The sequence below is a fragment of the Trichoderma gamsii genome (genome assembly GCF_001481775.2).
Source record: "Trichoderma gamsii strain T6085 chromosome Unknown Scaffold_2.2, whole genome shotgun sequence".
Classification (NCBI taxonomy): Eukaryota; Fungi; Ascomycota; class Sordariomycetes; order Hypocreales; family Hypocreaceae; genus Trichoderma; species Trichoderma gamsii.
Genome location: NW_020171339.1, coordinates 450227 through 471501, shown reverse-complemented (window position 1 = coordinate 471501; position 21275 = coordinate 450227). Strand labels below are relative to the sequence as shown.

Genomic DNA, 21275 nt, shown 5'->3' with positions numbered 1-21275 from the left:
AACCTAAATCCTGAACTGGCATTTAACCAGAGAGTAGAATTTTTTTTTTTGTTCGGCTCGGCCGCATGCAATTCGCGTGACGATCTGTATCCGACTCGACGGTAGACAGTCCGGGCATTGCCGACAGTCCGATTTGTGCTTGTGAGAGCTCTTTTCTTCTTCTCGCAAGGCGGGTGGTGTCGTGACGCAGCCCGGTCTCACCTCACCTCATTGCGACCAGGGCGGATGACGTGAGGGGAAGGCCGGCCTGCGCAACGTGGACTCGCCGGCCGTGATCGAGGTTCGCCATGAGCGTCGACGATGAAGAAGCTTGTAGAGAAGCTGATCATCAGTCTCACCAGCCGAAGCTGCAGCTAGAGGCTCTGTCTTTGTTCATCGGCTGTTTTTTTTTTATGCTACCAAGGCTGGTGTATTAGCAAGGCGCCGAAATAGATGGCAGCAGAAACAGAAGAGAGTTTCAAAGGGGCGGGTGTTTTCCTTGCAGGGAAAGGACATAGAACATACCATGGAGAAAACCAATGGCTAACAGATTCAGTCCATCATGAAGGACCAGAGTCAACAAAGAAATTTCTTCCTCTTGTGCTGCAATAATTTTTTCCCTTCTGGTGTCCCAGCTAGACATGCTAGAAGGGAAAAAAAGTCGAGGGGAAAGAAAGCGAGTGGTCGAAGTGGACCGCGGGAACGGGCTGGAAGTGGATTATTTTGGGGAGAAGGGTGGGAGGATTTGCGTCCGCACAGCAGAAACCGGCAGCGGAAGCACACACTTTCGCAAATCAAGGGACCTGGCAAGTGAATGGTAGCAAAAGCTTTAGCACCTGGGTAGGCAGAATGTACATGGGTAGCAAGTACTTGCCTCAGGCTGCCTGGAGGGATGCGCGGCCAGAGAGTACTTGCGGGATTTGTACAGGGCCGGCGAAGCGGGACCAAGGTGGTGTCTGTTAGTGCGAGCTTTTGCTGGTGACAAGAGAGCGCTAGAGGGCCATTTGCCGAACAGGGCGCCGTGGAAAGTTCAGAAGAGAAGACTTGAATTATGGCAGCACGCACCTCCTCTGCTGGCTCATAGCCGACGTGCGCGCAAAAAGCAATGGGGATTCCTGAATCGTAAGATATCAGCCGCAGGCCGAGCATCTTGCAAAGGAACGAAGGAGGTGCTACCTTGAAACAGCAGGTAGATTAGCAGTAAGAAACGGGGGAAGCAGACTCTTACATAAGTCAGCACGGCGCCTTTTGCCGAGACGTGATGTCGAATGCTACTCTATACGGGGAGAGCTCCCAATTCACCCGCGGGCTTTGCTGCAGCGGGTGGAAGAATTGGCTGTAGCACGTACATTAGCGCAAAGCATGAACTGAGCCGGTAAAAAAAGAATGAGGCATCATGTAGGAACACAGTACGAGGTCTACTAGCCCAGGTTGTATTGAGTGCATGCATTGGAAGATGAGAAAAATTGGGGAGACGATGGGTGGTAAAGTATGGCAGGTACGTACTATTTCCGCTATGCCGCAGTTTGAAAGCCCATGACGCTCGCCCCGCTAATTTCTGCTTCTGGCAGAGAACCCCTCTATTTTTTTTAGACGTCGAAACTTTGGGTTGGAGCAATATCACATTCTACGATTAATCAACGAATTGCCTTGATCAGGTATGTATGTTCCTTACAGCTCATGTTAAATAATCACAGACTTCTTTCTTGTTCCTGTAAGATATTTTGGACTGTGCTCATTTAAATCTACCACTCAGAAAAGAAATAGACAAAAGCATAGAAGCAACGACTCCCTCTCGTGAAGATCGCAACTCCAGATATCAGAACCCCAGGAAGCATCTATCCGCCAACCTGGCGCAAGAACAAAGCCACAGATAGACACGACCTCATTCACTCATTCTGTCTTCATAGCACTCTACCAACAAACTCATCCAACATGGCCGCCGCCGCCGTCGCCCCGCCGCTCCCTCCTCCTCAAACTACCACCACAACTACATCCATCACATCTCCCACATCAACATCAACATCAGCACCTCCAACATCCTCCACCAAATCCTCCTGGATTGCTCTCGGCTGCGAAGGCTCCGCCAACAAGCTCGGCATCGGCCTCATCCGCCACACCCCAACCTCCGCCACCATCCTCTCCAACCTGCGACACACATTCATCTCCCCGCCGGGAACCGGCTTCCTCCCCAAAGACACCGCCCTGCACCACCGCACCGAGTTCGTCGCCCTCGCCCGCCGTGCCATCGCCGAGGCGGGCATCTCCCCCGCCGACGTCGACTGCATCTGCTTCACCCAAGGGCCCGGCATGGGCGCGCCCTTGACCAGCGTAGCCATCGGCGCGCGCACCTTGTCCTTGCTCTGGGATAGACCTCTTGTGGGTGTCAACCACTGCGTCGGCCACATCGAAATGGGACGTGAGGTCACCGGCGCCGACAACCCCGTCGTGCTGTACGTCAGCGGCGGCAACTCCCAGGTCATTGCCTACGCCGAGAAGCGCTACCGCATCTTTGGCGAGACGCTCGACATCGCCGTTGGCAACTGCCTCGACCGCTTCGCCCGCGTGCTCAACATCAGCAACGACCCGGCCCCGGGCTATAACATCGAGCAGCTGGCCAAGAAGGGCAAGCAACTGCTCGAGCTGCCCTACATCGTCAAGGGCATGGACTGCTCCTTTTCCGGCATTCTTACTAGCGCAGAGGCACTGGCCGCGCAGCTGCTGGAGCGCGGGCCCGACGGCGCGGGCTTCACCGTCGAGGATCTCTGCTTCTCATTGCAGGAAACAATCTTTGCCATGCTGGTGGAGATTACGGAGCGGGCCATGGCGCACGTGGGCAGCAGCCAGGTCCTCATTGTCGGCGGCGTGGGCTGCAACGAGCGATTGCAGGAGATGATTGCGAGCATGGCTCAGGAGCGAGGCGGCAGCGTCTTTGCCATGGATGAGAGGTTCTGCATTGACAACGGCATCATGATTGCGCATGCCGGCTTATTGGCATATAGAACGGGATTCCGGACACCGCTTGACGAGAGCGTGTGTACGCAGAGGTTTAGAACAGATGATGTGTATGTCGAATGGAGGGATTAAAGCCTGCTAGAAACACACACAAAAGATGATAGAAACAAATAAAACTGCACGTATGTTGTGTTTAATATTCCGGTCATCTTGCTTATCTTTCTACCTTGTTGGCTCATAGCGAACCCCTTATAGATCTCTACTAATTCCACTACCTGTACCTAGCTAGCTCAGCTATAGTAGCTTGCCATTCAATATGGCATAGCTCAGGCATAACTATAGAGCCGTAGCTTTCCCATTGCACCCACCATTCCATGTAACTAAACTCATATCGTATCAAAAAGAAAACCCTCCCTATATCAAAATATTGTAGTAAAAAAGGGATACAGGGGGAAGCGAAAAAAGAAAAAGCAAAGTAATACATATTAGCTCTCTTAAACCAAAAAAAAATTTCTTCCCTCATACTCTGTGTTTGCCAATAATACTCCTTTGGCAAGCCGGCTTTAACCTTCATCCGCAGAAGTGGGTTTATAAATAATCGTAGTGACATACTAAATGACAAAAGTCAAAAAATTAGCAAACGCACGGTAAGTCGTAGAGATGCGCCTCCTCCTTTTCGCTTCACTCACCTTGTTGTGATATCTAATAGTCGCTGAAACAGCCAAGACATTGTTCTTAATGCTGCTCGTAGCAAGATGATTCAAAACAGTATGATTTGGCATGTTCAAGACGCTGTTGTCGTCCTTCATCAAGGTGGCAGCGTTGAGGATGGGTTTGCCCAAGAAGCCAGGCAAGCTGGGTGGTGTAGCCATCTTCTCAATAGCACTCTCGGCATTGCGATAGGCTGGCGACTCTTCGGCCTGGTCGAAATCGAGCAGGTACGGCGGAATTTGGCTATTGTAGGCTTCTTGTGGCGAAATAACCCTGTGCTTGGCAACTTTTGGCTCCTCTTTGGCCTGAGCTTCAGCTTGAGCAATCTCCTTCAATTTTCCAGCCTCAACAGCTTCTCCAGGCTCGCCTTGTTTCGTTGCCAATGGGTCCTCCGATCTCACTTCGATATAGTTTACCAAGTTGTTTCCGAAATCGACAGTGGTGGGAAGGGAAGGCGTCGTCTGCATAATTCCATCCACCAAGAAGCGGATGTGATGCGTACCGGGCAAGATGTAAATGGTGGCGGCAAAAACACCAGGTTGGCCCTCGCTGTTCCGTCATGATAATGCGTTAGCACAAGCCAAAAGTCAAAAATAATCAGCGGGTGAGCAAAACGGGCGCAAAAGGCTTCAGGCACGTGCTAGGCACAGAAGCCCCTCGAAGGCAGCCAGATACGCCTTGCTTACTGGTCCAATTGGTTTGTGAACAGTGTCAACTTACACGGGAAGCAACCGGTGCTTTTTATTCCATTGGAAAATGGTACCAGTCACATATACTTTTTCACCTCCACCGTTCCAGACAATCTTGGTGGGAACCACCCGCCCAGTCTTGTCCACGCGTAGCTCCTCGCCCTCATCATCTTCAACCGTGCCGTTGCTAAGCCCGGAGTTCTTTCTTGTTAACCCATCGGATGTCTCTCCCAGCTCGAGATCGGTGAGATTCTCATCGGGGCCGGCAATGGGCGATCCAGGTCGATGTATCTCCTCCTCGATAGGAAGCGGCAGGCGGGGCGGGCGCGACATGTACATGTCTGTAAGGCTGTTGTTGGAGAAGAGCTGGGCCTCGAGATACGGTGGCACAATGGGAATCTGAGGGCGCGCCACGGATGCGTCGATGGGAACAGCGACAGGCTTAGAAGGTTCGTCGCGGATAATGGGCCGTGGTGAGGACGGCTTGGGGCTGCCCGCGACAACGGCGGCAGTGACGGCGGCAGCGGCGTTGGCGACGGTGGAGACGGTGCTGCTATGCGGCGAGCCGCTGAGGGAAGACACGGCAGTGGCGGGCACGCTCTTGTTCTTGGGCACGGAGGCGGCGATGGAGCCCTGGGCCTGGAGCGTGGACGACTCCGGGGCGGCGGCGGCGCGGTGGATGGGGATGATGTTGCGCGAACCGTCCTTGCGATGGTGATGGCGAGGGGACTCGACGCCTGACTGGGCCTGCGGCGGCGTCGACCCAGGCCCGCCCGCCTTGTTGGACGCCGAATGGTTGTTACCCATGGCTCGGGAGCCCGACCAGGGGTGGCCGCAGGGAGATGGAAGCGAGCCGAGAAGGCGATGAGAAAAACCCAACAATCCCAGACCCGGACAAGCAGCGAGGATGGGCTGCTAGCGGGAGCAAAGGAGGGTTGCAGAGGCGACCGGTTGGCGGCTTGTCGTTGCACAAGGCGCTCTCACTCGGAGCTGGCGAGCCAGGGCTGGGGCGGCAGATGGGGGGTGAGGTCTCGCGTGACGATGCTGGGACGAACGTGGTTGGATTGCGGCGTGCTGAGAGGATGAAGTGGCGGTGGGGGTTTGTGCCTTGGGAAACCGGGAGGGATCTCGATGCGGGTGTGTCGTCGGCCTTGGCTCTGTTCTCGATCTGGAGCTGCGTCTAGAGAGGATTGCGGATCAGGTGAGAGACCTGTGATGTGTGTTTGACAGGTTGGGGGCCGCGAGATGCGCGAGGATGAAAGTGGTGATGCTAGCGGTTCTGCCTCCTAGCAGCGGTAATATCTCACAAGACGATTTGCCGACGCCAGATCGAATGTGCCCAGTAGCGCAGAACGCCAGTCAAGCGTAAATCAGTCTACTAGCCAATGGCCAATTCCAGGTCCCCGTCTGAGTGGACTCTGGGAATTAAAGCAAACACTCAAAAAGAATGTCACAAGAGGGGCCTTGTCTTCCGGCAATCTGCTCCCTTGCCCCAGGGCTTCAGGGCTCCTCTTGCGGACGGCGTCTGCAGGCCTGTTCAGTGCCTACAGCGAAAACGGGATGCTCGTGGGGGACTCGCGCTGTAACTTTCGGGCTTCAGCTGTCGTGTCGTCTCGCCTGAGCCGTGACAGCCCGTGGTCGTGCAGGACAGACGATCGTGGGTTGGAGGAGCTGGCCAGTAGGATTTCGGCCATGGTTTTTCGGGGTGGGGGAAGATGCAGCTGCAGTCACGCGGGGCTTGCGGAGCGATATAGAGGCGGTACGTACCCGCTTGGAGCAACCTCAAGGCTGTGGCTTCAAGCTCTTTATCTCGCGCTAGCATGTACTGCACGCCGCTATCAAAGTATAGAGTACACAGAGCTTACGCCAAAAGTAGTAGCATGTAATAGAGTTTTCTGTACCCAGATTATAGAGCGAGCTACCTGTCTGAGACATTTCGGGTGTGTTACGGCGCTAAATGACTACTTATACGAAAACGGCCATGAACAGGATCACATCGGGGGACCTTTTGGGTGGAATTTCACACGGCACTTGGCTCTGCCGACTTACAACAGCATTGTGGAGAGGCTTTTTATAGGCAGCGTGTTTCTATTCGATAAGAAGTGATAGGCACTTTTGCTCTTGTAATAAACATTTCTTCTCCCTCTCGAGAGCAATAAAAGAAAGAAAAATCTCCAGCCAGCTCTGTTCCTTTACGAGCCGGTACAGCGACAACAACACCTCTCATCGAAATTATCCCACCTTCTTTTCCTCCAACGCAAGCAAATAAAGTATAGTTTTCGCTGCATTTTGTGTCCGAAAAAAGAAGCAGGCTATGATTTCTTTGCACCAAAACTATGTAGACGTTGCGTTTGAAGAATAAGGCCTTTTCGCTGTGGTCTACTAACAGATTCAAACCAAGTCAGCTTTCCAAGTCAGCTTCAACTGCTTCAGGAGTTGTCACCAGCATCATGACGTAGGATGATACTTACTCTTATTGACTTATTAAGGCTTTATTTCGACGCCGGGAAGATGTGCATGAAGTGATTCATGATCACAGTCTTGCCATCTTGGCGTACTTGTGTCGAAACTGCATCCCAACTACGCGAATTTCCTCTCAGGGTAAAACACATATTGGTGATTAGAGCAGTATTTAAGAGGCAGGGGGGAAGTCGGATCAATCATATACGCCGTAGGTTCCAGTGAGAGCAGGTCGAACCATTATTTCTTTCTGACTTTGGTGGAGAGTGGGCCATACACCGAGTGCAAGACCAAGCGGTGGTTGAAGGAAACCGAAAGATTTCGAAATTTTGCGTTGTTGAGCATCGTGTGGACTTCAAAGCCTTGGTATCAGTGGATATACAAATGAATAAGTGTTAGCTGCGGTCTTGACACTGACTTCTTTGATTCAGAAGTGCTCCAAAGAGGTTATCATGCGAGGATACCTAGCAAGCGAAGAGTTCAAAGGATAAAGTTGAATGCAAAGAAGCAAGATGCAGCATAAATAGAGACGCATTGATGCCTGAGGAGAGATGTGTTGTTCGAGTTACTTGGAGGAAGGTGCGTTCATGCCTACTACACACTTCATCCAATCCTTGGCACCACAAATGAAACCTGACCAAAAAATAAATCTTCCTGGCATCGTTATATTGCAAACTCTGTTTTAGCATATAATTGACAATTTCATTGTAAAACAGTATTGTGTTGTGTCTCTACACGAACTCGAACTTCAAGGTGCCATATAGGAAGCAATTTATAATACAAAATTTGTTGTACTAAGTGGCATGAAGCCTCAAGTCGTTATGATAGAACCACATTTCCACCATATATAACCAATAAATACCCAGTGGATATTGAATCTCTCATTTAAATATATACAACTAATACATGCGTTTGCAAAATACTAGAAACCAAAACTTGCGAAAATCATGCCATCTCCTCCTCCAGGTTAAGCCCCGCCACATCCCACCAGCCACGCCCAAGTACGTACCGCCATACCTCTTCATCTCCCTTTCGTCAACGCTACAAACATCTCACATGCCATCACCTTCAAAACCTCCAAATCAACCCCCCCTTCCATATGCATCTCAGTAAACACCACCAGCCTTTCGAAAAATGAACCTCTCGGCCGTACTCGATGGCCTCCGCGCCGGCCTCTACTACGCTTCTTTCATCGGCCGCATCCTTGCTTTCCCTTTCCGACTCGCCTATGTCCCGATATCCTACCTCCTGAGCGCCTTGAGGGTTGTGTTTGCGCCGGCGATTTACTTGTTCTCGTATATCACAGGCTGGTGCCGTGGCGTCATTGATTTCATCGCATCTCTTCAGGTATGTTTTTTTTTCAGCAGAAAAAGCAAAATGGCTCAATCGTATTATGCGCAATTTGGACTGCATCATTTCGACGTGTTAGTGAGAGTGGATACTAACATCATCTTCTTACCTATGTAACATATAGCCGCTATACACCTTTGTGAGTTTTTCAATCCCTTTCCCGGCGAATGTGATTGGTAGCTAATCATCCTTACAGCTCGGCACCGCCGCAGCAGTCGGCATCTTCGCCGGCTTCACCCTGGCCACCTCGTCAACAGTCATCACCTCATATCTTGGCATGCAGGACGGTGTCAACAGCAGCTCTGAAGGAACTCACTCTCGCGCTTCTCATACAAAAAAGTCTCTGCCGCCATTTTCGTCCGACCCCCTCATCAAAGATGATTCATCCTCTAATGACGGAGAGTGGTATTGGCCTGATCCTAATCCCTCCTCACGGCGCCGCCCTGCAACTGGGCTCCTGTCACAGACAATTCTCGAAGAAGAGGACGATTCTGAATTATAGATTTCCCCTTCCTTCTTCTCTTTCCTATGAATCTACCCTAGCTACCTGGTCACTTTATGCTGCTATTCGGGCGTTCATCAAGCGGTTTGGTTTTGTACTTTTCCATTATATATATATACATATATATATATATATATGTTGTGTGCTATTGCATTCTCTATAATGATGGAGACGCTTTCCGTTTCAATCTTCGCTGCTGCGAGCAGGCAACAACGCTCTAAGTCCGTTACACCTTTCCAATTCTTTATTCTGTTGCCTCCAACGCCTGTCCAAACCCGTGCAAAAGGTGTGGAAGAAAAAGTGTTTCCTAGGGATATCATAAAATAAGTATACAAAGGGGCGCGCGCAAGGGTGTATGCCAACTCCATCTACCGTTATTAAACGACAATACATATGGCTCACATCATAGCGTGTATGGTAATGTTGATGTTGACCAATTTGGTTTCTTCTTCTTCTTCAAAACATGTCGCATTTATCGTCGATAAATCTCTCGTTCGCGAGTCCTATCGTGCATGGGCGAGCGGCTCCGACTCCTCGTCCGGCGATCTCTATCGTACCGTCGTCCACTGTCCTTGCTGGTAGGACGTCGACGATCATCCCGTGGCCGGTCATCATCCCTGCGTCGGTTATTTCCACCTTCTTCTCGTCCATAGCTTGGGATATATGTATCAATATCCGGCCCACGGTTTGGCGCGCGATTACGGGGCGGCCGATCCCGATCCCGATGGTCAGCGTCGTCCCAATTTTGAGTTCGGTCTTGGGGAGGTCGTGATGCAGGGCCGCGTTCTCGGTCTCTCTGCCAAGCCGGCCGCCTTTCATCCGGACCGCCTCTGAATCGTCCTCCATTGGCGCCGTTTCGGCTGCCATACCCGTCACTGCTGTTGAAGCCTGCAGTCGCTCCGTTGGCATCAGGTCCCAGGCCGACCGTTCCTCCCTTGGGTGCAGGCGGCAGGGCAGCCTTGCGGTCGTGAAACTTTCTTCGATCCAGCTCATGACTTTCTTCGTATGTGGGAAGCTGATGTGGTTCCATGGGTAGGGGCTCTTTCTTAAAGTACGGGTGCTGTAACGCATCTACGGCATTTATCCGTGTCCTCCAATCCAGCTTCAATAAATCTTTCAGCAGAGAAATTGCTCCGGAGCCGTATCTGTGAAAAGAATTTAGGGTTAGCAATTTGTAGACTTTGGATCAAGCAAACAGTATTGGGCAGGCGTACTCCCTGAAGCGGCTCTGAAGGTTTCCAGGTCGTGATCTGGGAGATAAATGGTCGCTTCCGGGCAGATTCTTCCACCCTGGCATGTTTTCATCACTGGGCGAACCCATGAGATCCCAGATAAGATCAAGTTGATGGGCATCGCTCTCGCCGGCAAGGATGGGCTTGCCGTATAACATCTCTCCAAAGACACAGCTACCAGGTATTAGTTTCACTGGAAATCTCAAAGCAAAAGCATAGGAGTGTGTCATCTTACCCAACTCCCCACACGTCAATAGCGGTGGTATATTGCCTTAGCTGCAGCAGAAGCTCGGGGGGCCGGTACCATCTCGTAACGACCAACCCAGTGTAGTCTCGTCGGCCATCTCCAACAGCGTGGCCAGCTCTTGGCGTTGGCCCGTCGTAGTGGCGTGCGAGACCGAAATCGGCAATCTGGAGGATGCCCTTGTTGTTGATGAGAAGATTGGCAGCCTTCATATCTCGGTGGAGGACGTGATTCTCGTGAAGATAGCGCAGACCCTGGAGCAGCTGGAGCATGTAACATTTGATTTGAGCTTCTTTAAAGTGAACAGATGGGTTATCGAGGAGGCCAGAGAGATCGTGATCCATGTATGGCGTCACCATGTACATGATGGGTTTCTTGCGTTTGTCGGCTGAGGTTGGCCTGGTCAGCGGATCGGGACAACGCATGGCTCGACTTTGATTAAAGGACAAGAGTAGAAAAGAAATTACTCACTCGCCCTCGTGGGATGTTCTACGGCCATATCTTCCAGTCGTAGGATATTTGGGTGGGACAGCAGCTTGAGAAGCTTAATTTCTCGCAGAGCGGTGATGGGAAACTGAAGCCAGTTAGAAGAGAGAAAGCGATTCCAGAGAAGCTGATGTCGCCACGTACGCCATCCTTTTCGTGATGCATTATAATCTTCTTCAAGGCGACAAGTGCGCCTGTTTTGCGTGATCGAGCGCGGTGAACCTCACTATGGTACAATCGTTTGCGTTAGCCTCGCTTTTGGGGACGTTGAGTCAAGATGCGGAACAAAGGGCCAGTCATACCCAAAAGTACCCTCGCCCAATTTCCCTTGCAGCTCATAATCGGATATCCGCGAACAGCCTTGGAAGCTGGACTTTGGCCTGACGTGGTTGATGGCGAATGTTCTTGGCGAGGAGCCATCGGGGGCTGCGTCGGACGGTCGATCCATGACGCGCGCCGGGTCGATTGAGTCGCCGAGGGCTCAAAGCGCAAGTTCGGCAGGGTCAAGGACGGCGGCGATGATGAAAGAGTTGGGAACGCAGCAAGGCGACTCTTGTTTCGAGTGAATGGAACGCGTTTTACGAAGCAGCTGCGGCGGGATGGGCGCGCATCGTTTTCCTCTGAAGCCTTTAAAACCCCCCGCAAAGGCGTTCTCGAGGAGGTCGCTGACGGGATGGTAGCGCAATGGAAAAATCCCCGGCAGCAAAAGTGCAGAGCAGTTGGTTGCAGCCGTTGTGAGGGAATCGAGAAATAATATTGCTGATAATGCGAGGTTTGGCAAGGTGAGTGTTGCAGAGGTGAAGCTGGGAGACAAATCGCAAAGGGGAAAAAAAAAAGGTTTGGCTTCCTATCGCTGGAGTTGGCGCTGAGCACAAAGTTCAGAGATGGGAAGATGGCGGTTGAGCGTTTGCGCTTATCCTAATCGAACATTGGAAAAGCGGTCGGTGGAGCTGTACCTGGATTGTACTTACGAGGATGGCCGGTGGCTGCGGGAGGGTGCATGTGTCTAGGGGGTACTGGACTTGTGTGGCAGATGCTACCTGAATATCGCCGTATCATTACACAAAGGGCTATGTATGATATTATATCGAGTTTATATACATATTTTATCGTTATAATTCAAACATCCGATTCTAAAAGGCTTGCTTGTATAGTGTCAACGACGGCGTTGGCAACACACTCTGCAGGACATCATGACATTCCAAATCCGTCATCTCTCAACCCTCTTTTAGGAGCCGATCACTCAATGTAGGTGCACCAAGTAGGCACCAAAAGCAGGCCTCATTCTGCTGCATCTGGCTCCAGCGTGACGTATGCATCGAGGCCGCGGAATGGCAAGGTCCCGTCCCTGCGGCCAGCCAGTCATGTGCGCCGCCATAATCGCTGTGCATCGCCTACTGCACCTCTAGAAGGGTCTGGAGCGGTCCCAGATTCGGACGCTGGCCTGCTGATGCTGATGCTACCACTACCGAGATGCCACTGCTAAACAGCATTAGCGCTCCCCCAGATCTGGGCGAAGGAAAAGGCAGAACGAGATTCAAATGGCCGTTAGTGATACGGAGCGAAGCCGGAGCCGCCTCTCTTAGTGCCCTGCTGAGTGTATTGAGAGTTTGCCCAAGTACAGTTCGGTACAGTACCAATTGGTAGGCGGTTCCTTGTATGGCTGCGCTACCCATCATCAACCCGCCGTTTTCAGCATACAAGACGACATATACAAATTCTCATCTACTCCCTTCTCTACATTTTTTACATCCTGTGCTCAATTAATCTCCTATGTGATCATCGGTAAATGTAAATTGCAAGGGCATGCCAAAATAAGTAAAAGCAAAAATTAACAGATAATAAACCGGCCATGCAGTCCGATGTCGACGTTTTTTTTATATTTCTATTACCCCTTCGTATCCACTCCGTTCCGCCTCTATTATCGCCCCGTGCTTGAACTTTTTCTCTTCGGCCAGCAGATGCGTTACGCAAGGTCCCCCGACACTTCCTGTGACTGAAATCTCCTTCTCCTCTTTCTTCTTCTCCCATTTGGAAAAATATATATATTACAGTCTTCTCCTCCCGATGACGAAGTTCTGTTGCATCACCTCCCATCTATAACACGGCCCGGCTGGACCACTTTTCCCAGCGTCGTATAAACCCACCCACTTCAACAGTCTTTTTTTTCCTTATCTGGGGTATACAAGGGTACTTTGTCTTTCAGCCAGCCAAAAGTCTGATAAGACCCCCGAGAACTTCAACAGCTGAACAAACAAAGCTCCCTTTCTTGCTTTCTTACTCCCAAATTTCTTCTTCCGACCCATTTCTTTTGTTGTTGAAGGTCTACTTTTCAATTTTCTCTTAATAACAAAAACTCATTCATGCTCATGTCTCCCGCCGCCGTGTCGACGGATCTGCCTCCGGTCAACGCTGGCCTCCCCGAGTCCCGCGTCCTCATCATCGGCACCGGAGGCACGATATGCATGCAAGAAGGGCCCGATGGTCTTGCGCCCAGCGATGGCTTTCTAGAGAGCGCCATGGCCCCGAGGACGGTGTTTAATGACAATTCGGAGCCAAGTGGTGAGTATTTACATCCTGTATATCACATAAGACTTATACTTTCTCACATGAGAGTCTCACTCACATGAATCTCACACATCACAACTTATAAGACGTAGCTAACATGTAAAAGTCAAACTCCAAGCCCGCCGCAACGGCCACCTCGTCCAGCTCGACTCCCTGCGAACCCCTCCAACCGCCTACCACCGCCACATCCGCTACTCCGTCATGGAATTCGACCCCCTCCTCGACTCGAGCAACATCTCCGCCGCCGACTGGGCCTCCATGGCCACCGCCGTCCAGGAAAACTACCACCTCTTCGACGGCTTCGTCATCCTCCACGGCACAGACTCGCTCGCCTACACGGCGTCCGCCCTGTCCTTTATGCTGGCCAACCTGGGCAAGCCCGTCATCCTCACGGGCTCGCAGGCGCCCATCTTTGCGCTGCAGTCCGACGCCGTCGACAACCTGCTCGGCTCGCTCATCATCGCGGGCACCTTTGTCATTCCCGAAGTCTGCCTCTTCTTCCGCGACAAGCTGTACCGCGGCAACCGCACCACAAAGGTCTCGGCCACCTCCTTCGAGGCCTTTGCCAGCCCCAACTGCGAGCCCCTGGCCAAGGTAAACGGCCTCGGCATCAGCGTCAACTGGCCGCTGGTCCTCCGCCCAACCACAATTGCCGAGTTTAAAGTCTTCAAGCACCTCGACACCACGCACGTCGCCTGCCTGCGCGTCTTCCCCGGCATCAAGCCCGAAATGGTCGACGCCGTGCTCCACCTGCCCGACCTCCGGGGCATCATCCTCGAGACTTTCGGCATGGGCAACATCCCCGGCGGCGCCGACGGCCGCCTCCCGGAAGTCATCCGCTCCGCCGTCGAGCGCGGCATCATCGTTGTCAACGTCAGCCAGTGCGTCAACGGCTTCGTCTCGCCCGTCTACGCCCCCGGCACCAAGCTGGGCCGCCTGGGCGTCATCTTCGGCCTCGACCTCACCGCCGAGGCCGCCCTTGCCAAGCTGTCGCACCTCATCGCCCTGCCCGACCTCTCGCAAAAGGACATTGTCAGCCACTTCTCGCGCTCCCTGCGCGGCGAGATGACCGAGATTGCGCACCAGAGCTTCTCCCACCCGACGAACCCCGTCGACTACAGCTCTCGCCTCACCCCGATGGAGTCTGCCTTCACGGCCCTCGGCTATGCCATCCAAAACGGCGAGATCCAAGTCGTCAAGGATCTGCTTGACGGCGACGGCAACCAGCTGCTCAAGACGGCCGACTACGCAGGAAACACCGCCGTCCATCTCGCCGCCGTGTCGGGCAACTCCGAAATCATGCTCGAGCTCCTCAAGCGCGGCGCCAGCGTGCACCAGCGCAACAGGGCAGACAACTCGCCCCTATTCCTGGCCACGCTATCGGGAAAAGACGACTGCGCCAAGCTTCTCAAGACGGCGGGCGCCCATCTTTCCGTCGAGGAGATTGAGAGAGGGCCCTTGGCAAAGTATCGTCGAGAGATGCCGGCAAATGAGAGGGAGCCCTACTCGATTTCATTTGCTTGAGCAACTAAGCCCCAACTCACATGAGAAGAACAAAAAGCGAATTATAGGGGTGAAAAGGCTCAACAAGCTCCAGACATGTTGAAATTGCTACTGGCTTAGCAGGCCTGATAACGCCCTGAGTGTTTTGATGACAGAATATGATAAAAATAACATAAAACAATGAACATAAGAAGAGGATGATAAAAAGGAGGCTTGACTTATGACATCGAACGAGCGCGATTTAGCGTATGCATCTCAGTTCAACTAATCAACTCACTGAGAGAAAAAAGAACAAGATAAACTGAGAGGAATTTCCTAAGGGTTGGCAATCGGCAGGTTAGAGGGATTGATCAAGTAAATAATACTTGGGAGGACAAGAGTACCTTGAAACAATACTCAACGGGGCGTATATTTCTGGGTGCCAAATTATATTCTATCCTATACAGTCACGCAACCAAGAGATTGATATCAATCTCCAACTTGCTACTTGATTAGATAATAATACAATAGCTGTGCTACAGACCTTGAGAACAACAGATAACCGTCAGAGCCATTGCTAGAGACCACTTCAATCCAAGTATGCTCTTTGTATTGATATTGTATCAAAACAATTGTAATTCCACAATTCATCTGCATCATGCGTCGCCACATGCATTCCTGAAACGAGAGGAGGAAGAGGTTAATAAAATCTCATCATATATAAAAAAAGGAAAACGACCATCGCCTCAAAACAAGACATGAATCACCTTGATGTGATTGATGGGTATGATATGAAACTGGATATACCAGAGACTCCTAGAGCCGTTCCGTAAGTCTCTTCACACAGCTGCGTGTCCTCGACACGAATGTAGCTTGGATACTGTTGCGCTTAACGAAGGAAAAGGTCCCCAACGCCGTTTCTCAAGGCCCTTGTTCTATCCGGATGATCGAAGCCAAGGTAGTCATCCTCGGATGAGGCTATGTTCCATAACTCGTCGTCTACCATTGTATTATATCGTTAGTTGGTTTCCCCAATATTTTCTTCGTCGGAATAGTGCACACGAACCATCATTAAGATACTGTGGTTTTGAGTAGTTTGCTCGTCTGGCAATAGCAAACTTGATCTTTTCGAAGCTCTTGCCTTTGATTCCGGTTCTCCTCTCCAGTCTCTTCTTCGTATCGGCGAATTTCTCGCCCTAGTCAAAGCATTAGTAAACATGAAGAGTCGAGAGTAGCATAGTGTACTATTAAACGGCAAAAAGGTGGATGCTTACCTCAAGGAGAAGGAACTTGAAAGGAACACCGTGTACTCTGTTGACTTCGTTTTGGAAATGGAAAACGTGAATGAAGTTGTTATCCTCGGCTGTTCTCTCCTCCTCCGGAACTCTTTCAGCAAAGATTTGGGTGTATTCGTTCAGATTCAGGACGGATTGATCGCGAGCGGGCTCACGATAAAACCTGTTGGAACTTGTTTCATATACCCGTATCCTTCCGCCTTCCGCCTCATCGGGTATTTTGGCCTTCTTAATCAGAGCTTGTATCAGGTCTTCGATAGTTCCAGTCTTTGATACAAGCAAGTCAAGCTGGTCCTAAAGGTAGCAAATTCAGATTAGTCGGGCTTGGCCTCAAAAATGACTGGCAAAACAGCTGTGGGTGTATATATACCTCTTTCGTGATACCCTCGCTCAACCACGTCAGCTTGATGTTCTTCTTGGTATCCAGCTCAGCTAAGCTCATTTCTAGCACCTCAAAGTAGAAAGCATCACTTCGCTGAGTCGCATTCAACGTGTTTGAGCCCAAAGGATTCAAAATCTGTCGCAGTGTAGGGTTTGTTCCCCGTCGTACAGGAGCCTTGGGGTTGTTTGTGCTCGAGTTCACCGTCCATAGCCGGATGTGTGTCGAGGGGGCATTGAGGTGCGCGCCGACTCGCTCAGACAAGATATCGTAAGTGATCTTTGAGTTGAGGACAAGCTCAAATGGAGGATATTGCGTCTGGTCAGATCTAGTTGGATGAGCGTGGAATTTTACGGTTCGCTTATGCTCGAGGAAGTCGTAGTATTCACGAGCATCTTCAACGCGGTCAAATGATTTACTTCTATGGAAGCAGTCAGCCATGGTCAAAATAAAAAAAAGGCGTGCTGATTCTGTTGGAATGAACACGTACGTTTCTTGAGATGCCTTGTCTGAAGCGCGCGCAACGTCTGTTTTCTTGTCAGAGACACGTTGGAAGCAGACAATGTCACCATCCTGAAGTTCGGCAGCTTTGAGTGTCTGCTTTCCCTTCAGAGGCTCAATCATGGTCGGTTTGATTTCCTAATACAAAGTATCACAGGTCAGCCGGTTCTGAAGTATCAACATGGTGAGTTGAGATGATTTTCTTATACCTCCCACATCAACAGCTTCTCGTCAGAGGGGAGCTTATCCCCCCAGCCCATCTTCTGGAGAATCATGGGAACAAGTTCGTCAACCCTCTTTTCTTTGCTGATATAAAGGTGGCCTACGCCTTCCAGCGTCTGCCTCTCTACATCGAAGTTCTTCAGTAGCAAGAGGATGGTATCGTTCTTCACAACAACGCCATTTGGCTGGCTCTGGTACGATGCCCAGATGGGCTCACCGTTTTCGTTGACGTCGGCTGCAACCTCTGCCCAAACACGCAGACTGGTGTCGCGGTGAGCAGCAGAGCGAGAAAAGATCTCCTCGACAGTTGGCCGGAGATCCATGATTGGCTGATCTGGTCTAATTGTTTTGTTTTGCCGGTTGACCATCAGCCACAACCTGACACGAGCCGGTTCTTGGCCCATGTCGGCAGCAACTTGAGCGACGAATTCTTGCATAGACATAGCTCGGCGAATGCGGTACAGTTTGGGTGACGCGGGATCGGTCTCAGAGATGGGATCAAAGACGCAAAGATCGGTGCCGTTGAAATTTGCAAAGGTCTCGTTTGTAATCACCTTGGCCATCATGAACAGGTGAGCCTCCTTTTGCTCGCGTCGACGAGCCTCTCTCAGAGCATTTTCTTCCTCAAATTTGATCCCTAGAGCGTGAAGTTCCCGTTAGCAGTCAATGTATTAGTGTTGTTGCTACAAACTAGGCACTTACGCAAGTGTGCAGGAGTATCTTCCTTGGTAACTGGACACAGGACCGTGTCGAGTCGAGTTTGACGGATATATACCAGCATATAAGCACTGTTCTGGCGCATGATGGGCGCCTTCTTTTGGAGGGGCGCTCTGAGGTAGCCGTTGGAAGCTCGATATTCTCCGCCATAGTTCTCCTCCAAGACCTCCCGCGAAGTGGCCTTTGTGACCTTGTCGTCGTCGTATTTGTAGAACCAGCCATCCTTTGATGGTTTGATAAACGCATAATAATGTCCGGCATTCAAGTCGCCGCTGTGGACGAGGACTCCATGTAGCTGGTAGATCCAGGGCTCGGAGCGGTCGGCGTCCTCGACAAGGTAAGGGGCGGCGTCAAAAATGTCCGGGAACTCGTAGCGATCGTTGATCTTCATCATCATGTCTCTTTGGATGTCATATTCGAATCGTTTGAGCTGGAGATGCAGCACGTCGGGGAAGCTGTTGAAGATGACGCCCTTGTTGGCGTCCTGTAACTTGTGGTCGTCGCCAGCAAAATATTGGTTCTCTCCGTCCATCTTCTCAACTTGGATGTAGTCCTGGAAACTCTCCAAAAGGTTCTTGTTGCCACTGACGTTGAGCTGAATATCCCAAAAATCCTCAATGCGTTTTGATTCGTAGTCTACATTTATGCAAGAAATGTATGTCTTGATCTTACCGCTGAAGAGCTCAGGCAGAACGTTTTCGGCCTTTGTGCCCTTCATCTTCTCCTCCATGCGTTCCATGAGTTTTCGCGACAGCTCTTGCACATCTTGCTGCTCAAAGATGTGCCTCGTCTCCCACCCAAATGATTTTGTTAGCTCACCCGTACTAACGGCTTGTTCGGATGTCTGCAGCTGATAAAACAGCCTTTGCAAAGTGTATGCCGAATTCTGCATGTTCTCATCATTTTCTGTTGGAATTTCGTAAATGGCCTACATGAGAGCATACCCGAGTTAGCAAATTAGCCATCTCTAAGACAGAACAAGGAGAGGACAAAATCGTGAGGTGGAAAGAAGCCGAGAGAAAGGAGGAGAATATACTTTTCTGAAGGCGTTTGTAAAGTATAGCGATTGGAGAAGGGAGTTGAGGTAGCAAGTGGCACCTTGGTTCTTCAGGCCAACATATCCGGTTTCTTTCTTAGAATCATAGTTGGCAAAGTTGTGCCATAGCACACCGGTCTCGTCTTCAACAAAGCGGACGTAAGCTGTGATGTTAGCGGTGTCACTCTCGACCAGCGGCCGACTGTCGCCTTCCCATGGCACGTTGAACATCCTCCTGATCTCAACGAAGCGAGTGAAGCCCCAGTCCCCTTCTTCTTTGGTGAAGCGATGGTGTGCTGCGTGGTTGACATATAGGCTAGGGTCATTAGGGTTCCAAAGTACCAAGCCAAACTGCACGCAGCAACTCCAATTCTCGGGGACAGCATCAGGCTCGAATCCGTGCTCCAGGTAGATGGAACATTGGTCAGTGTTGTTTCCGTGGGGGAACAGGAGGATGCGCCTGATTGAAGCAACGCCAGTTAGCTATAGAGAGCGAAAAGCAAAAGGGAATATAGGAAGGAAGGCAAGAATAACATACCATGGGAAGCCACCTGCTTGGAAAATGGGGCCATGTTCTCTCTTGCCAAGACTTCGCCAGTTCTCGACGGTCCATGTATGTGTAAAGTCTTCGAGGATTTTGGGTTCGTCGAGCAGCGGCGGGAGAACAATTTCTTTCATGGCTTCAACTATAGCATGGCAAGAAGTCATGTTAGCGACATCATCCTTTCCAAATATGAGGGAAGAAGATGGAAAGAGTTGTAGAGTTTGTATGGTCGATGGATGGTCTCTCGACGGCTGGGAGGATACGCACAGTCGTTGGCCAAAGGCAGGTCTTGTAGCTGATCAGCTTCGTGTTCGACGCCGCCATCGGGGTTGATGATGGCCACATGCTCTTTCTCGGGGGCATTGGGAGCACCGACATAGTCGTCTGTGTCCACGACCATGTCGTTTGGTGAGGGAATGTTGTAGCTCTGTTTGCGAGGTGGGTTGTTAGCTCGGCTTCGATACGGGAGCCCTTGTTGGCGGGCCTCGTCCTCGGACGTCATGGTGGGGATCAGATGCAGCAGAGGTGAAGTGAGTGCAGAAAGTTCAGTGGAAGCAGCGAGGCGAGGTCGTCGAGCATGGATCTCGTCAGGCGCTGATGACGAGGGCCCGGAGTGGTCGGAGGGCGTGCAGAGCGTGCAAAACCTGCCAAGCTATAGCTTTCAAGATGCTGCAGCTTCCTCGCACAGCGACCAAGGCGACGCTGAAAATGTAGGTGGGCGATGCACAGATAACGGCTGCTGTGACCGATCGGCCAAGATCGATGTTGACTGGTGGCAGGAGACAAAGATCGAGGACTGGGTCACGGAGAAGAAAGACGAGGAGCAGAGGTTGAACGTAAGGATTGGAAATGACGACAGAGCAGCAGCAGACGAGGGCAGGGCCAAAGCTACAGCCACAGCCAAAGCCCAAGCTGAAAGACAAAAAGTGAAGAGTAACCAAGGCGAAAGTGAAGATGCAAAGGGCAGACACAGACGCAGACGAGGCGACGATAAGCTGATGACGATGTCGAGGTCGATGACGATGACGACGATGACGACGAGCGGCCAAAGCCTTGTACACAATTGCTGGGCCGCGGGATGGACGAAGCCGACTTGGCCTGGACGTGACGACAATGTGAAGGAAGACTCAAGAGAGACGTACCATGACTTCAGAAGAGGCCGACCTGAGGGCCAGGAACGTGCAGGAGCTCCAGCTGTTGCAAAGCGCTGGCGGGGTGCAGGGCTTGGAGATGGGAGCCGAAGAAGGCGCGTGTGTGTGGCGGCAGTCGACCGTGCTGACGGATTTTGGGGGGAGTCGCAGCGGGAGCAACGGCAGCAGCCTCAGCGAGGGGCTATAACGAGGTGGCCACTGAATGCGCTGTGCCAGTGGTTGGAGACACAGACAGATCCAGAAGGGTTTTTGTTATTGGAACGGCAAGGAGAATGAAGAGGTCAGAAGAATTGGAATTACGAGGAAAAGAGCACAGCGCCGCAGTGTCTTATTGGCCAGGTCTTAGTAAAAAAAAAAAGTTGCACAGCGAAGCGGGTAGCTGTGGCGGGATGGACAAGAGGCGGACAAGGGATTGGAATTGAGCTTGAGAGTTGCAAACAGCAGCATTAAGCTGGCGATGGGACTTCTTGACAACTAAGAGAGAGAATTCAATCTGGGTCAGTGACTTCGTGCCTTTTATTTTCGTTCCTGTGTATTAGGATATAGGTAACTTCTCCTTCTTGTTATGGAGCACAACGACCTCTTTCTGGCAACTCACGCGGTAACCAGGTTCTTTCTGTGGAGCGGCGGCGAAATCACACTACAAGTACGTACAGGTGCACAGAGCTGCAAAGGCTGAACAAGTTTCGGTGAATTGGACATTAACAACAGCCTTTTTATGAGAAGAGTCAGTGGCGGTGCTTCCATGCTTTGTGGCCGCGGCTCCATTCTT

At 51.3% G+C, this 21275-nt stretch overlaps 6 protein-coding genes across 6 annotated transcripts; 3 read left to right on the top strand and 3 right to left on the bottom strand.

Moving 5' to 3' along the window:
• Positions 1-1914: 1914 nt before the first annotated feature.
• Positions 1915-3066, top strand: TGAM01_v200681 (glycoprotease pgp2; the record flags this gene model as incomplete). The annotated part of the gene is made up of 1 exon (XM_018807510.1): positions 1915-3066. One exon carries the CDS (start codon positions 1915-1917, stop codon positions 3064-3066), a length of 1152 nt encoding a protein of 383 aa, XP_018659320.1.
• A 431-nt stretch (positions 3067-3497) lies between these two features.
• TGAM01_v200680 (hypothetical protein) lies at positions 3498-5141 on the bottom strand (the record flags this gene model as incomplete). Its single annotated transcript, XM_018807511.1, has 3 exons — positions 3498-3545; positions 3624-4194; positions 4366-5141. 3 exons carry the CDS (start codon positions 5139-5141, stop codon positions 3498-3500), a joined length of 1395 nt encoding a protein of 464 aa, XP_018659321.1.
• A 2787-nt stretch (positions 5142-7928) lies between these two features.
• On the top strand, positions 7929-8646 carry TGAM01_v200679 (hypothetical protein; the record flags this gene model as incomplete). The annotated part of the gene is made up of 3 exons (XM_018807512.1): positions 7929-8141; positions 8269-8283; positions 8341-8646. 3 exons carry the CDS (start codon positions 7929-7931, stop codon positions 8644-8646), a joined length of 534 nt encoding a protein of 177 aa, XP_018659322.1.
• Positions 8647-9118: 472 nt separating this feature from the next.
• Positions 9119-11056, bottom strand: TGAM01_v200678 (CMGC/CDK protein kinase; the record flags this gene model as incomplete). Its single annotated transcript, XM_018807513.2, has 6 exons — positions 9119-9791; positions 9861-10052; positions 10114-10510; positions 10594-10696; positions 10753-10834; positions 10911-11056. The coding sequence occupies 6 exons, from the start codon at positions 11054-11056 to the stop codon at positions 9119-9121; spliced, it is 1593 nt and encodes a 530-aa protein (XP_018659323.2).
• A 1915-nt stretch (positions 11057-12971) lies between these two features.
• TGAM01_v200677 (L-asparaginase) lies at positions 12972-14700 on the top strand (the record flags this gene model as incomplete). Its single annotated transcript, XM_018807514.1, has 2 exons — positions 12972-13170; positions 13283-14700. 2 exons carry the CDS (start codon positions 12972-12974, stop codon positions 14698-14700), a joined length of 1617 nt encoding a protein of 538 aa, XP_018659324.1.
• An 847-nt stretch (positions 14701-15547) lies between these two features.
• TGAM01_v200676 (ubiquitin thiolesterase) lies at positions 15548-19854 on the bottom strand (the record flags this gene model as incomplete). The annotated part of the gene is made up of 10 exons (XM_024548604.1): positions 15548-15657; positions 15725-15854; positions 15933-16247; positions 16324-16753; positions 16823-16971; positions 17043-17692; positions 17758-18700; positions 18809-19268; positions 19347-19494; positions 19620-19854. The coding sequence occupies 10 exons, from the start codon at positions 19852-19854 to the stop codon at positions 15548-15550; spliced, it is 3570 nt and encodes a 1189-aa protein (XP_024406615.1).
• Positions 19855-21275: the final 1421 nt, after the last annotated feature.